At 41.9% G+C, this 17,616-nt stretch overlaps 1 protein-coding gene across 1 annotated transcript in view; it reads right to left on the reverse strand.

Moving 5' to 3' along the window:
• Positions 1-17,616, reverse strand: part of Akr1d1 (aldo-keto reductase family 1 member D1) — a 74,374-nt gene that overhangs the window by 26,254 nt on the left and 30,504 nt on the right. The window contains exons 2-4 of the mRNA XM_021234289.2: positions 11,278-11,416; positions 8,857-9,021; positions 5,975-6,091 (exon numbers count right to left, since the gene is read on the reverse strand). Coding sequence (XP_021089948.1) covers positions 5,975-6,091; positions 8,857-9,021; positions 11,278-11,370 — 375 coding nt within the window. The 5' untranslated portion in view covers positions 11,371-11,416. The remainder of the gene's footprint in view (positions 1-5,974; positions 6,092-8,856; positions 9,022-11,277; positions 11,417-17,616) is intronic.

A 17,616-nucleotide genomic window follows, 5' to 3' on the forward strand; every position in this document is an offset into this window, starting at 1 on the left:
GAATCAACTTCCTCCAGGTTGTGTCAGGCCAACAGTAGGCGAGACTTCCTAAAGCTCCTAATCTGAAGGGTCTTCTGGTGCCTTGCAGCCTCACACTAACAGCAGAAGGCAGGCGTCCTTAGAGCCTCTGCTCTCAGCACTTGTGGAGGGCTCTGGGCGTGACTGTCCGTGTGGCCAGCTAGTAAGTCTCTGTCATTCTTTAAATCATTGATTCGGGTAAAAATTCATCCTTCTTAAGAACTCTGTTGAAGTTTGACAGCTGGTGGGTTTCAGTATAACTTCTTAACCATCCCTCTGTTTAATAAGGTCTTTTAAGGTATGAAGTTTATATAAAAAACATAAAAGCTTAAGCTGAAAGGATCTAAAAATGTTTTAAGTTATAACAAAGTAACTTAAGGTCTACAAATAAATGCAAGTTATCAAACTTTTTTCTCTCATTATGCTACTATTCATTCTCTTAATATTAATAGTTTTAATAAGCTATTAATCCAATTCTGACAGGGTACAAAACATCAAACTATACTACTATATGATCATAACATCAAGGTTAAGGCACCTTTCATTGCACAAAAAAAGTCTGTCAGTTTTCCAGATAAAAGGAAGAGTGTTAATGCTTTCAACCAAAATCATTTCTAACACAAATATACTGCCATTTCAACAATGCAAATTTCAGTATAGATTATAAACAGTAAGAATGCTAATGTGTCTAAAATTTACCTTTTCACAAAGAATTGTTATAAGTTCCAGGGAGCCGAATTGGACCTACCCAAACAGATCAGATTCATTCCAGATAAATATCATTCAACCTTTCCCTGGTCCTGGGACTCCCTTTCCTCATCTTGAGATCCCTATGAACCACCCCCACCTCATCTTACAATCCTCCTCCCCTCAATTACCAGGACCTAAGAATTTTTTTTTCCTAAACTCAACCTTGTCCTCTGCTCTGCCAACATCTTGCCAGGTCCAAGAGGTGCTAGAGAGTTCCATAGAGTCTGGACTGCAATGAAATAACCAGCTACCCCAGGACGTGGCAGCACCCCAGCCTTTTCAGGTCTCCCCAAATGTCATCAATACCCCCCCAGGTCAGCAGGAAGTAGTCTCAAGAACTTGATGCCTTCATTCCCTAATTTGCCATGCATAACTCCTTACCTTTTCAAATATTAGACCAAGGTGGGGATATAAGGATTCAGGCATTATTCTGGCCTCCCCCTGTCATCTGGCAGAATGCACTCAGGCAGTGCCCTGGTCAGCCCAGGGGTCCATGACTGTAGTCTGCACGCAGGAGCAAAGGACCCCTTTAAAAGGAAGCACCCACTTCTGTCCTCTTTCCTGCTGTTCCTCTGAAGGGGCAGACAAGACATCCCCCCTCTCCTTCCCTCCCTCCCCTTTCTAATAAACCTTCTCAATTAAGCTATGACTGCCTGGCCTCTTTGTCCCTCACTCGCCATGGAATTTGCCAAGGTCTGTTTACCCCCTACCCTCCCACACACACCAAAAATTGTAACAGTTTCTTTAAGCAAAATGATTCTTTGGAAAGAAATCCCTGAAACCATGGGACCATATAGTATGATGACTCTGCACATGTGAGTCCCCTTGTGCCCTCTTGATTACACCAAGAACAGGAAAATTAGACATTTACTGACTGGACACACCTGGCCTCAATGACGAACTCCAGATCCAGAGTCTGAGGTCAGTAAGAGCAAGGGTGTAGAGAAATCCGAATGGTACAGCACAATGGAAAGAGAGTAAGATATCAGGACCTTCCCTTTTGGGAGTGTGTGGGGGGAACAGGCCCATGTAGCAAGACTAAGAGAAAAGGGGACACTGTTAGGGAATGACTTAGTGCAAATGCTGCATCACACCCCTCGAGGAATGAAAATTGCTCTTAGATTGCAGTAGAGTATCTGGTCCCCAGCAGTCAGGCATTTGGATAAGGGTCTCCATTACCTCAGGGGCTTAAGGAAAGTTCTTACTTGCTAAAAGCAGTCTTTCTCCTTATCACTGGCAGGAAGAACCTGTGGCCCTTCCGTTGATGTAAGAGGGTGCCTGGTGGAGTATGGAGGGCCCTAAATAAGGCTAGCATAATAGAAGCCATCTTAATATTCCTACGCATTCCTAGAGACTAACACTTAGTTACGTTTCTGTTTCTCCGTGTCTGCTTATCTTCCTGTACAGCATACTCTCCAGGCCTGTAGTCCAGACTCCCCCAGCTGCAGACTTGTGTCCTTGGAACACACCCTGCCAAGGGGAACTTCTGCTCCCCCCTTCTGCCACCTGCCCTACTCAAGCCCTGCTGGCACTTTCAATAAACGAGACTTGATCAGAATCCTGCCTTGTCTCCCTCTCTCGAGTCCCCCCATTCTCACTCCCTCCCCCAGGGTCCCTGCTGACTGACCAGGGCAGTGGAGTTCTGAACCTTTGACAACAATAGACATTTAGGTCCTTGCTGAACGTAAGGTTTTGTCTCAGCGAAAATGCTTCAATGAAGTTGATGGCCGCTTTCCTCCCTGCATCATTATTGAGCAGCCTGCTTTCAACCTTGCCTGTGGCTAAACTATTGAATATAAAAGGTGAATCCTTTTTTACATAAAGGCAGCCATCCCAATTCACCCTCAGTGTCAGTCATGTAACCCCCCACCCCTCCACCACCATGTGTCACCAACTTCCCCGACTGACTCCAGGTCCCTCTTCTTTGGGACCTGAACCAAGCTGGAAAGTAATACTAAACAATGACAGCTTGAAATTTTCAGGAAAATGGATGGAACTAGAAAAAAAAACATTCTGAGTAAGGTAACCCAGAACCAGAAAGACAAACACAGTATGTATTCACTCATAAGTAGGCATTAGATGTAGAGCAAAGGATGACCAGGCTACGGTCCACAACCACAGAGAAGCTAAGTAAGAAGGGGGACCCAACAAGGGAAAATAGTTAAGATCTCCTGGGTAAACTGGGAGGAGGTAGAAAGGAAGGGATGGGGCATGAGAACATGAGAGATCAAGAAGACTGAGTTGGGGGAGAGGTGGAGGGGGAGAGCAATGAAAGAGAGATCTTGATAGAGGGAGCCATTATGGGGTTAGGGAGAAACCTGGTGCCAGAGAAATTCTCAGGAATCCACAAGAATGACCCCAGCTAAGACTCCTAGCAATAGTGGAAAGGATGTCTGAACTGACCTTCCCACTTAATCAGATTAGGGACTACACTAACTGTCATCCTAGAACCTATATCCATAACTGATGGAAGCAGATGCAGTGAACCACAGCCAAGCACTGGGTTGAGCTCCTGGAGTTCAGTTGAAGAGAGGGATGAGGGATCACATGAACACAGTCACTTTCCTGTGGGTCCTGCATGTCCAGTTTATACAGCAACAGTCAAGAAGTCTAGGCAAGAGCAGTTTCTTGCCCAAATGGCTAATCTTGCCATGTTGAAAGCAAACTCCACAACGAGTTTCTTCGATGCCCATCTTCCTCTCAGACATAATTGGCGCTGCCAGGAGCAGACATTTCTCATTGTCAAGAAAAACCCTAATGCATTTTAAATGCCATTTTCTGAAGGTCTTTGAAAGGTTTGAAGACTGTCTATCTATCTGTCTCAAATACTATATATCTCAAATTTCTATATATCTAGAAAACCTAACTTACCTAACTATAAATTGTGACTATTATAAGTAACTATCTATAGTCTGTATTTAATTATGCATTGTGTTTTAAAATAACAGTATAAGCACAATACTTAATCAGGAGGAGAAATATATGCATCACAAAATTGACCTTGAATTTGTATCAATAAATGAAAAACCAAACCTATACAAAGTATTCATTTCCATATCATAAACCCCTTTTTCCTTTAAAAAGAGATTGGTTGTGATCATTAACCAATTATAAACAACCCATTTAAATGAAAACAAAGATTTATAAAAACAAGATGGGAATTAGGACGTCACTCATTCCAAACTGCTTCGTGCTGGAAGGGGGCCCTGTTCATACCATGGGGATCATGACAAAACTCAGAAACCTGTATAAGTCCTTATTTTTAGGGTCTGTGAAGCTCCATCATCTTAGCTGTCTCAATTGTTGGCACACCTGGCCCACTGCTTCCGGGGGTCTTGGTTCATCAAACCACAGAAGCCTGGAAGGAATCCTCAGCTTTTCATTTTCTGTAGGAACATAAACAAAACCTCTTTTCCAAAGTAACATCCTTATACTTAAAATTTGAAATCAAGGCATTTTCAAAAGATATAAGTTGAATTAATTCAGCAGCATTTATAATCAAGTGTACTTTAGTAGTTGTTCCTGAGCAATCAAAAACCTGAAAAACACAGTAGCATACAGTATCCAGACTCTCTGTGTATTTTCCATCTTTGTGTGGCTTATTTATTTATCTACTATTACTTTATTTCTTTTACTTTTATTTATTTTTCTCTGAGATAGGGTTTCTCTTTGGAAATCTGCCTGCCTCTGCCTCTGGAGTAGATCCTACTGGCTTGCACCACCACAGCCGGCTTCTGTATTTACCACTATGCCGTTTCTTTTTCTCTCTCAATCTTAAGTATATTTTTAAACACATTGTAAACTTTTAGAGGCTTTTCTTTACCCAAGTCTGACTTTACTGTAAATCTTTATGTTTTTCTGGCCAAGTATCTTATTTGTTAAAACCACGGCTGTTTAAACTGCAGTTTTTCCAAGATGGCAGGCATAAGCGTGATTCCAGCTCACCGTCACAGTCTATGGTGACATCCAGCAAAAGCTGCCGGCTTGGAGATGTGGTCACTGCCACTTCCAGCTCTGTGTACACACTTTTCAATTGTTAGCAGAGTCTCTTAAAAGAACCTTGCTGTTTTTTTTTCTTCTTTTTTCTTTCTTTTTTTTTTTTATGCCGAGTCAGGAAGACTCCCTTAAGCACAATGAGTAAGTGCTTGTCGCTAGCAAAACAGAGCCCACCTGAAAAAAATGCTGCTATCAAAAAGCAGTGCTTTTCTTTGTCCTTTTGTTTCTAAAATCCCTTTAAAGCTTTTGTCGCTCTACGTGGAAATTCAATCCCACATGCCGACACCATTATGTAAAGGGAGGCTTTTCCTTGCTAGCTGCTTTGGTTTATCACCTGCCAGTCGCATGGACTCTGCTGCGTTGTAGTCCCCAAATATCACACAAGACACTGTATTAATTATGAAGCTGTTGGCCTTGCTTGTTTCTTACTGGCTAGCTCTGACTTAAGTATTTACCCCATAATTGTTAATCTAAGTATTTCCCTTACCGGAGAGGTTTCCGGGCTTCTTCTCCCTATGGCAGTTACATCTTGACTTCCTGTGTTTCTCCTACCCAGAGTCCTCCTCAACTCCTAGTCCCACCTATCTTGCTTCCCTATTGGCCAACAGTGCTTTATTGACATATACACAGGACTTCCCCCATCACACGGGTGGTTAAGACCATAATGGGGAAAGCCACAGAGACAGCTGGCCCAAGCTAGTGGGAGCCCATGGACTATGGACTGACAACTGGGGAAACTACATGGGACCAAACTTGATCCTCTGCTTGTGGGTGACAATTTTATGATTTGATCTTTGGTGGGGGGGGGCCTGTCAGTGCCACCAGGACTATCCCAAGGGCATGAACTGGCCTTTTGGAGCCGATTCCCTATGGTGGGATACCTTGGTCAGCCTTGATACTGGGGGAGGGGCTTGGTCCTGCCTCAACTTGATATGCTGTGTTGACTCCCCAAGGAAGGCTTTGCCCTTTCTGAGTGGATAGGGGGGTGAGAAGGGTGGGAGGCAGGGGAGGGAGGTTGAACTGGGGTTGGCGTGTAAATGAAAAATACGTTTTTAAAAATAAAAGAAACTTGGGCCCAAACCTGTTAGCATTATTTGTTGGGGGTTTGCCAGGTAAGATCAGCACCCTCCCATCTACAGTATCAACACTGCAGCATTCTGTGCTACTAAAGCAAGAATGAATGGAGCCCAGTGTAGGGAGCCCAGCTTACCTTAAAGGCCATGGGTATTTCAATGATATAAAGGTCCACATACTGTAGCTTGAGGCTCTGCAGCGTCCTTTCCAGGGCTGGGCGGACCCTCTCTGGGTCAAGATCTGTAGCCCACAGCTGGAAAGAAAAATCAAGGAGGATAGTCAAGTAATATCTACTCTCACGTTCTCATAATGAATCCCAGATACACACGTCATCTGCTCCTTTCATGTCACACATGTGTGTTTGCGGCTGAGCATGGATGTAAACACCACTATGATAGCCCTCTGTTCTTGGCACACACCCCAGGGCAATCCTGACAATTCTTGCTAAGACTTCACTCCACACCCCAAGTGTTAGATGGTGGATGAGTAAGGTCTGCCAATGCAGAAAAACACAGAGTGGTGATGGGAGATGGCATTCTGAAATCTGTCTCTTATTGGTTGTTGAATAAAGCACTGTTGGCCAATAGGGAAGCAAGATAGGTAGGACTAGGAGTCGAGGAGGACTCTGGGGAGGAGAAACACAGGGAGTCACCATGTAGCTGCCATAGGGGTAAGAGGTCCGGACCCTTTTCTCCATTAAGAGAAATACTTAGATTAACAATTATGGAGTAAATACTTAAGTCAGAGCTAGCCAATAAGAAACAAGCAAGACCAACAGCTTCATAATTAATACAGCCTCCTGTGTGTTCATTTGGGACTGATGCGGCTCTGAAACCAGGCTGGCGGGAAGGCTTCTCCCAACAGAGTGGTAATCAGATAAATTTGTAACATTGTATAGCATTAATTTTGCTTCACGGCTGTTTGGTGGGAGGGTCGGGAGAGGATTGGCTTTTTAAACCCTATTTATTATAGGAAATAAAATTGGAAAGTTAGAGTCCCCGGTTTTATTCTTGTCTTGAAAGCACAGAAGAAAAAAACAAAACAACAAATAAACAACAACAAAAAACCCAATCAGATATAATGGCACACACCTATAATATTAGCTACTTGTGAGGCTGTGACAGAAGGGTAGAAGGTTCAAGGGCTACCTGGAAGACAGAGTGAGTTCTAGACCAGATTAGGCAACTTGGCAAGGGTTGGTTGGTTGAAGGGAGGGTTAGGGGAATGGACTGGTGAGGTAGTTCAGTCAGTATAGGGCTTGACATACAAGTATGAAGACCCAAATTCAATTCCCTTGCCCCAGATAAAAAGAAGCCAGCTTGGTAGCATGTGCACAAACACTATACACAATCACAGCACTGGAGAGTCATCGATTGACAAGTAGATCCTTGTGGCTTGCCTGGCAGCCAGCCTAACCTAGCCAGTGGTCCCCAGGTCTCCAAAAACAAGATGGGTGACTACCGAGGAATGACAACCGAAGTTGGCTTCTGCCCCACCCCCAAAACCTGCACATACTTATATATACATATACACATATCATTTAAAAGGCTGGGGATATAGTCTAGTGAGTTAGTGTTTGCTTTGCATGTACAAGGCCCTGGGTTCAAACCCTAGTGATGGTGGGGAGGGAGCATACAATAGAAAAACAATGTAGTAGAGAGAGAATAGTAGAAAAATTCTTCTGTTACTACTATGGGCTCCATTGACATTATCCCTTCCATTCCATCCAACTGAAAATTCTGTTTTCCATTTTAATTCACTTTTTCTTTTCTTTCGTTGATGTTGGAGATTGAACTCAGGGCCTTTCGCAATAGGTAAACACTACCACTGAGCTACAGCCTAATTCCTTTTTAACTTTGGAGATGAAGGCTTGTTAAGCTACATTAGGCTCTCTTTGAACTCTATCTGTAGCCCAGGCAGGCATTGAGCCGTGATCATCCTGCCTCAGCCTCCTGAGTAGCTGGAGTTACAGACCCTGTTTTAATGTTCTTTTGTTCAACAAAGATGTAAAATATTGGTTTTGTGCTAGGTATATAATTTAAGTGCTTTGTAAATGCTAATTCATAAAGCAGGCTTGGCTTTATTATTCCCATCCTAAAGTGAGAAACTAAGATTTGTAAATGTGTAAACTAAATGCCACCTCACAGCTGGACCATACAGCTAGTTGTTGTAGTATGTTTCATTATGTTGTGGTGGGGAACATTTTCTGACCTGGGCAATTGTATTAGTCGCTGTTCTATTGCTGTGAAGAGACATCATGACCAAGACAACTCTTATAAAAGAAAGTGTTTAACTGGAGAATATTATAGTTAAAGCTATATTGTTATTGCTTACAGTTTTAAACCATCATTGTTGCAGGCAGACAGACATGCCATTGGAGCAGTAACTGAGAGCTTTACATGATCCACAGGCAGTAAGTGAAGAGAGTACAGGGCCTGGCTTGGGCTTTTGAAAACTCAAAGCTCACCCCTAACCACACACCTCCTCCAAGTACACCCCTCCTCCAACAAAGCTACACCCCCACGTCCTCCCAAACAATTCACCAGCTGCAGACTAAGCATGCAAATTTATGAGCCTATGGGGGTCATTCTTATCCAAACCACTTAGCAGTAATGACTATGCATTCAGCCTCCACCTTATACCACCCTTGGGTGGGGCTTGAGAAGCCCTGAAAGCAGATCCTAATGGACCAAAGTAAACAGCCTTTCCACGAACTCAGTCACACAAGGCCTTTCTGTTTACTTATGGTCATATTTCATTAAGTACTATAATATGTTTTATTGATGTGCACAAATACACAGGTATATTTTTTCAGCAAATTAAAGTATTTCAGAGGATAATTTGCCCACTTTTCTTCCTCTTCCTCCTCCTCTCCTTCCTTTTATTGTGTTCCAATGTTTGAGATCATATCTAGGTCCTTGTGCATGCTAGGTGAGGGCTATCCTACTGAGCTGTAAACCCCCCCCCACACACACTCCTTATGTGTTCACTGTATCTACATAGTGAGAAATGACTTACCTTTCCACAGTAGAAAATCTCTTCCCTCTTTACTTTCCCTTCTGCTATCTTTTCTCGGATGGCCTCGCCAACTTCATGCTCATTGTAGTAGAGGTAGGCCCCATCAATGTGCTGGTACCCCCGGTCAATGGCGGTTTTCACTGCCATGTACGTCTCACCGGGAACCTTATGTGATGAAGAGGGTAAGTGTGGGGAGAAGAGAAATGAGTTTTAAGTTCATGTTCAAAGGGACATTCTATGATACATTGTTTTATAGCCCACTCAACAGTTCCCACTTCCATGCTGCCATGAATGGAAGATCATGGAGATAAAAGAAACTATGGCGAATACCTCCTTCAGGACTCCTCCATCCACCCCAGATTGCTGCCCTTGGCATTGTAGCTTTGGAAATGTGATTTGACCACTATTGCTAAAACAGTGTGCAGAGTCTGATGTCTGGACATAAAATGACAGCTTCACATTTCAGCTCTGAGACTCAGCAACTTAATCTGGGGCAATGTGTTCAATCACTTTATGTTGTTTTCATGTTGGCCAGAGCGCTTAACTGGCATTATTTTGCAACATGAGGATTACATTAGAAAATGCATGTAGTACAATACATGTTCAGAGTTCCTGACACACAGTTAAGTGTCTGGAACACTAGCTATTATTTTTTTAAACTTTATTTGTATCTCCATGCCCTTTGATGTGCATATCCCTCTCACATTGGATTAATAAGTAGCATTTGAACATGCATCATATGCCAGACATTATCATGAGACTCTAGAGTTGAACAAGCAGTGATTTTTCCTCATGGAAAGATCTCAGGCCAGTGAGAAAGATTGCAGGGTGTCAGTAGTTACAGTTGTGATGAGAGCTATAGAGTGAGAACAAGGGGCTGTGTGTGAACACGTGTAAGTCAGGGTAGAGAGAGGGAAGAGGTATCCTTTGATCTCCTCTGGTGTTGAGCCTTAATTAAGAATGTTGTAGATGGGGCTGGGAGATGACTCAACTGGTAAACGGCATGGCCATGCTAGCATGAGTTTGGATCCCCAGAACCCACAGAAAAGCCAAATACAATAGGGTAAGTCTGTATCCACAGTGCTGCGGTGAGGATACAGTGCCGGCTTGAGACAGCCATGGAGACCTTTGGTCGGTCAGTGTAGCAGCTGGTGAGCCATCTCAAAAAACAAGGTGGAGGACAGCTGAAAAAGACACCCAATGTCAACCTCTGGCCTCCACACACAGTTAAACACATATGCACAGTTACACACATGTGCACACCCACTCATGTATATACATACACCCCAAGTTCAACAGCACATAAATGAACAGGTCCAAAGATAGGGCGAAGCAGATAGAGAAACAAGACAGTGTGTTCAAAGATGTTGTCATGGGAGAGTTACTAAAAAACTCAGATCATAGTCTTGTTTTGTTTTGAGTCTGTCTGTATGCATGCAAAGTAAATGAGATGTGTAAATGTGTAAATGACATACACACACACACACACACATATATATATACATACATTTGTTTGTGAGAATACACTCACCTGTGAATGTGTATGTGAAGGTCAGGGGTCTATTTCAGGTACTTTCTGTGGTGCAGTTGTGGAAGGCAGAGGACAACCTGTGGAAGTCAGCTCTCTCCTTCTACTATGTTGGTCCCAGGGTTTTTAACTCAGATTATCAGATTGACTGCAAGTCCCTTTACCTACTGAGCCAAACTCGCCAGCCCCATAGTCTTCTGTTATTCTTATCCATTTGTTTTGTTTTGTTTGGAGACAAGGTCTCTCACTGAATCTGGAGTTCCAGGTTTTGCCTAGACTAGCTCACCAATGAGGCGTTGGGAATCACCTGTCATGCTCCAACAACACTGGGGTTAGAGGCACACACCACCATGCCTGGCTTTTTAATGTGAGTGCCAGGGGTCCCAAAGCAGGTCCTCACATTTGTGAAGTTGACACTTCACCCACCTGGCCATGTCCTCAGCCCTAGATCCTGATTTGCAGGTAGGGAGAATGATAACGGCAGGTGGGCTGGACTGACAAGTCAGCTAACTTACGAAGGCTTGGAGTGCAGGGTAAGGAACATGGAATTTGCCGTTGATAGGGAATGGAAATGTGACGTGACCACACATGGACCTCGGAAAGACCCCGATGTTGCTTCTCTGACAACACCGCTTCACTTCATGTCCTCTTCCCGGTCATCATGAAGTGACCAGTTTGGCTCCATCATGCTCACCACTTTTATAGCATGCGCTACCACTCAGGGAAGCAATGATGGCCCCAAACTTCAAGGAGGGAAGGATTATTCTATGCAGACTCATTTCTGTGTGGTGACTGTGTGGAGAAGTCCTTTCACACACACACACACACACACACACACACACACACACACACACACACAAAACGACGACAACACACAGCGCACATGTACATACCGGTCTAGGATCTGAGTAGGTACCAAGCCCGATGACAGGAATGCTGTTTCCATCACTAAGAGGTATTCGATGGCTTGCAGCACTGAAGTTCATTGTGGAGTAAGTAGGGAGATGAGGCTTCAAGTTTCTGGTAGTGATTCTGAACAGGACAGAGGCACGTTATTTGAAATCTATTTTGAAAATAGATCCTAGGGCCTATTGCATAAAAGAGCTGAGCCCTAGGAGGAGGAACTTGGCAGGGAAAGAAAGTAAATAGATTTCTCAATATTGACCCCCCTCTCCCAAGGTTTCTCTGCATATTCTAAGCAGTGTGGTTTCTTTGAACTTCATCAGAGGCTTGAAATAGTAAACCTGCTGATGGGTTACGCTTAGTGTTCTGAAAAGAAAATGTATCTGGCTTCTGTTGGGAAGATTTATTGGCAAATAGCAGATCTATCTTAAAGTTGCTTAAATTATAGGAAAAAATGAGCTCATACTGGGTGTGAGGTAGCAGGTCAGTTCACTTGTCTCTAGTGGGAAGGATACTAACTCATCCCATCATGAAATTGTAACCACCATGCTTTCACTGAAAACGATTACCTCCCCAAACATCATCTTCAAATACAGTAGTTCATTTATCTGAGAGAAATTATTCCAAGGCCCACAATAAACGCCTGAAAATGCACATAGTGGGTATTGTTTCCTATACACACACTAGTCACACTTTTTTTGTGGTAAAGCTTTTATTTCTTTTTTTCTATATATTAATTCCAGTCCCCACTCTCCCCTCCTTCTGCACCCCCACCCTCCCTTTATCCCACCCCTATTTTGTTCCCCACAGAGGGTAAGGCCTCCCATGGGGAGTCAACGAAGTCCTGCCCCATCACCACATAGCTGCAGGACCAAGGCCCTCCCCTTGTGTCTAAACTGAGGAAGGTATCTCTCCATAGGAAATGGGCTCCAAAAAGCCAGTTCATGCATTAGGGATAGATTTTGGTCTCACTGCCAGTAACCCCCGAAACTTCCCAAGCCACCCACTGTCACCTGCATTCAGAGAGTCTAGTTCAGTTCTATGTAGGTTTCCCAGTTGTCAGTCCAGAGTCAGTGAGCTCCCACTGCCTCGAGCCAGCTGTTTCTGTGGGTTTCCCCATCCTGGTCTTGACTCCTTTGCTTGTATTATACCTCTTTCCTCTCTTTGACTGGACTCCAGGAGCTCACACCAGTGGATAGTTGTGTATTTCTACATCTACTTCCATCAGTTACTGAATAAAGGTCCTAGCTTCTCTAGGGTTGTGGACTGTAGACTGGTTATCTTTTGCTTTATGCCTAATATTCACTTATGAGTGAGTACATACCATGTTTGTCTTTCTGGATCTAAGTTACCTCACTAAAGGATGTTTTCTTTCTAGTTAATCCATTTCAAGATATCAATGAAATTTCAAGATATCATTATTATTTTTTTTAACCAATGAGTAGTACTCCATTGTACATTGTACCACATTTTTCCTTATCCATTCTTTGACTGAGGAGCATCTGGGCTGTTTCCAGGTTCTGACTTTTATGAATAATGCTGCTATGAACATAGTTGAACAAATGTCCTTGTGCTGTGAGTGTGCATCCTTTGGGTATGTGCCCAAGAGGTGGTATTGCTGAATCTTAAGGTAGACTTATTCCCACATTTCTGAGAAACCACCATACTGATTTCCAAAACTGCTGTACAAGTTTGCATTCCCACCAGCAATGGAGGATGTTCCCCTTATTCCACAACCTTTCCAGCATACGTTATCATGAGAGTTTGTGATCTTGGCCATTCTGACAGGTATGAGATGGTATCTCAGAGTTATTTTGATTTGCATTTACCTGATGTATTAGGATGCTGAGCAATTCATTAAATGTCTTTCAGGCATTTGAGTTTCTTTTGTTAAGTAAGAATTACGTTTATGTCTGTAGCCCATTTTTCAATTGAATTATTTGATCTTTTGATGACTAGTTTCCTGAGTCCTTTGTATATCTTGGAGATCAGCCCTCTGTCAGATGTGGAGTTGGTGAATATTTTTTCCCATTATGTAGGTTGCCATTTTGTTTTTTTGATCACATTCTTTGCCTTACAGAAGCTTCTCAGTTTCAACAATTTACTCATTGTTGTTCTCAGTGTCTGTGCTACTGGTGTATATTTAGGAAGTGTTCTCTTCCCAATTTCTCTTCTATGAGTTCAGTGTGGCTGAGTTTATATTGAGGTCTTAGATCCATCTGAACTTGTGATGGGAGAAGTCCTTCTGTGTATATTGTCTTATTGGTTGTTGAATAAAGCACTGTTGGCCAATAGGGAAGCAAGATAGGTGGGACTAGGAGTTGAGGAGGATTCTGGGAAAGAGAGGCACAGTGAGTCACGATATAGGACACCAGAGGAGTAAGAGGTCCGGACCCTTTCTCCAGTAAGAGAAGACCACTTGGAAATACTCAGATTAGCAGTTATGGGTTAATAATTAAGGCAAAGCTAGCCTATAAGAAATCATAGCAAACGGCCAACAGCATTATAATTAATATAGTGTGTCGATGTGTTATTTGGGGGCAGAGACAGCAGCAGGACCCAGGCAGCTGGTGGGAAAGACTACACGTTATAGACATGAGTTTTATGCCTGGTGATAGATATGGATCTATTTGCGTTCTTCTACATGTCGACCTCCAGTTATGCCAGCACCATTTGTTGAAGATGCTTTCTTTTTTCCATTGTATAATTTTAGTTTCTTTGTCAAAAATCAGGTCATCATAGGTGTGTGGGTTAATATCAGGGTTTTCAATAGATTTCTTTGGTCCACCTGTCTGTTTTTATGCCAATACCAAGCTGTTTTCATTACTGTAGCTGTATAATAGAACTTGAAGTTAGGGATGGTAATGCACCCATAAGTTCCTTTATTGTACAGGATTGTATTGGCTATCCTGAGTTTTCTGTTTTTCCACATGAAGCTGAGTATTGTTCTTTTGAGGTTTGTAGAGAATTATGCTGAGATTTTGATGGGGGTTGCATTGAGTCTGTAGCTTGCTTTTGGTAAGATTGCAATTTGTAACTATGTTAATCCTGCCTTTCCAAGAGCATGGGAGATCTTTCCATTTTTTTATATCCTCTTCAGTTTAGTTCTTCAAAGACTTACCATTTTTGTCATACAGGTCTTTCACTTGTTTGGTTACAGTTACCCCAAGATATTTTATGTTGTTTGTGGCTATTGTAAAGGATGATATTTCTCTGATATCTTTCTCATCCCATTTATCATTTGTATATAGGAGGGATACTAATTTTTTGAGTTAATCTTGTATCCTGCCACATTGCTGAAGGTGTTTATCAGATGTAGGAGTTTCTTGGTAGAATTTTGGGGATCACTTATGTATACTGTCATATAATCAGTAAATAGCAAAAGTTTGACTTCTTTCTTTTCCAATTTGTATCCGTGTCTCCTTTTGTTGTCTAGCTAGAACTTCAAATACTATATTGAATAGATATGGAGAAAGTGGACAGCTTTGGCCTGTTTCTGATTTCAGTGGGATCACTTTGGGTTTCTCTCCGTTTAGTTTGATGTTGGCTGTTGACTTGCTGTAAATTGCCTTCATTATGTTTAGGTATGTTACTCATATCCCTGACCTCTCCAAGACTTTTATCATGAAGAGGTGTTGAATTTTGTTGAAGGCTTTCTCAGAGTCTAATGAGATGACCATGTAGTTTTTTTCTTTCAGTTTGTTTATATGGTGTATTACATCGACAAATTTTAGTATGTTGAACCATCCCTACATCTCTGTGAAGAAGCCTACTTGACAAAAGTGAATGATTTTTCTAATTTGTTCTTGGATTTGGTTTGCCAGTATTTCCTTGAATATTTTTGCATCAATGTTGATGAGGGAGATGGTCTGTAATTTTCTTTCTTAGGTGTTTGTGTCTTTGTGTGGTTTGTGTATCAGGGTTACTGTAGACTTTTAGCAATGTTCCTTTGTTTCTATTGTGTGAAACACCTTGAGGAATATTGGTATTAGCTCTTCTTTGAACTTCTGATAGAATTTTGTACTGAAACCATTGGGCCCTGGGCTTTTTGTTGTTGTTTGGGAAAGTTTTTATGACTGTTTCTATTTTCTTAGGGATTATAGGTATATTAAGTTGTTTATCTGGTCTTGACTTAATTTTGGAATGTGGTATTTATCCAGAAATTGTCCATTTCCTTTAAGTTTTCCAATTTATCGAGTATATGTTTTTGAAGTATGACCTGATGATTCTCTGGATTTCCTCAGTGTCTTTTGTTATGTATCCATTTTCATTTCTGATTTTGTTAATTTGAATATTTTCTATCTGTCTTTTGGTTAGTTTGGATAAAGGTTTATCTATCTTGCTGATTTTCTCAAAGAACCAACTCTTTTTCTCATTGACTCTTTGTATTGTTTTCTTTGCTTCTATTTTATTGATTTCAGCCTTCAATTTTATTATTTCCAGCCTTCTACTCCTCCTGAGTGAGAATGCAGTGTTGAAGTCTCCCACTATTAGTGTGTGGGACTTGATGTGTGATTTAAGCTTTAGTAATGTTTCTTTTACAAATGTGGGTATAGATGCTCAGAATTGAGACTTCATCTTGATCGATTTTTCCTGTGACCAATATGAAATATCCTTCTTCATCTCTTTTGATTGCTTTTGGGTTGAAGTCTATTTTAATAGATATTAAGAAACACCAGCTTGTTTCTTAGGTCCATTTGATTGGAAAATCTTTTCCTAACACTTTACTCTGAGGTAATGTCTGTCTTTGAAATCGAGGTGTTTTTTGTATGCTGTAGAAGAATAGATTCTGTCTTCATATCCATTCTGTTAGCCTGTGTCTTTTTATAGGTGAGTTGAGTCCTTTGATATTAAGGGATAATAATGTCCAGTGATGGCTAGTTCCTGGTTTTTTGTTTTGTTTTGTTTGTTGTTGTTGGTATTGTATGTGCATGTTTCTCTTCTTAGAGATTTTCTCGTGTGGGATTTTCTATTGCCCACATTTTTTGTGGGTATAGCTAACTTCCTTGGGTCACTGTTTTCCTTCTAGTACTTTTGGTAGGGCTGGATTTGTGAATAGGTATTGTTTAAATCTGGTTTTGTCACGGAATATCTTGTTTTCTCTGTCTATGGTCATTAAAAGCTTTGCTGGGTATAGGAGTCTGGGCTGGCATCTGTGGTCTCTTAGTTTCTGCATAACTCCTCTCTGGGACCATCTGGCTTTCATTGTTTCCCTTGAGAAGTTGGGTGTAATTCTTTATATGTTACTTAGCCTTTTTCCTTTGCAGCTCTTAATATTTTTTCTTTATCCTGTATGTTTAGTGTTATGATTATTATGTGATGGAGGAACTTTTTTTTGGTCCAATCTATTTGGTATTCTGTAAGTATGTTGTACTTTCATAGGCATGTCCTTTTTTAGGTTGGGAAAGTTTTTTACTATGATTTTGTCAAATATATTTTCTGCTCCTTTGCACTAGACTTCTTCTCCTTCTTCTATCCCTATTATTCTTAGGTTCAATCTTTTCATGGTTCCCAGATTTCCTGAACATTTTGTGCTAGAAATATGTTGGATTTAACATTTTATTTGACCAATTAACCTATTCCTGCTATTGTATCTTCAATGTCTGAGGTTCTCTCTTCCATCTCTCATAGTCCATTGTTTATACTTGCATCTGTAGCTCCTGATCATTTACCCAGTTTTTTTTCATTTCCAGAGTTCCCTTAGTTTATTTTCTCTTTATTGCCTCTGTTTCAGTTTCTAAGTCTCGAACCGTTTCCTTCCCCTGTCTGTTTTTTCTTGGTTTCTGGTGGAGCCGTACTGCTCTTTGTGTTGCTGAGTGTGGTTTTACACTGTTGAATGTCCATATCTTCCTTCATCAGTACAGGTAGAGCCTGTTCTTCAGGGGGGTCTCTCTGACTTCAGTTGGTACAGATGGGGGTCTGTGGTTCCATTGATTGCTCTGCTGGGTGCAGGCAGGGAAGAGCCTCCGGTGGTCACTCCTCCAGGTGCAGGGGGGCCCAAGGCTCAGGTGGCTGCTCCTCTGGGTGCAGGTGAAGCCACAGCTCTAGAGGTAACTCCTCAAGTTCTTTTCCTCCATTTTATTTAAGGGAATTTTTTCATTTCCTCCTTAAGGGCCTCACTCATCTTCATAAAGGTATTTTTAGGGTCATTTTCTTCTGCTTCATCTGCATTGGAATGTTCAGGTCCTGCTGTTGTAGAACTACTAGTTTCAGGTGGATCTGTACTGCTGTTTGTTGAGTGTAGTGTTAACAGGGCCGTTGCTGCGTTGACGGCTCCTCTGTGCACAGGTGGGTCTGAGGCTCCAGTGGTCAGTGATGTGGCTGGGTAT

The sequence above is a fragment of the Mesocricetus auratus genome, unplaced genomic scaffold (assembly GCF_017639785.1).
Source record: "Mesocricetus auratus isolate SY011 unplaced genomic scaffold, BCM_Maur_2.0 Super-Scaffold_100019, whole genome shotgun sequence".
In the NCBI taxonomy this organism is placed as follows: domain Eukaryota; kingdom Metazoa; phylum Chordata; class Mammalia; order Rodentia; family Cricetidae; genus Mesocricetus; species Mesocricetus auratus.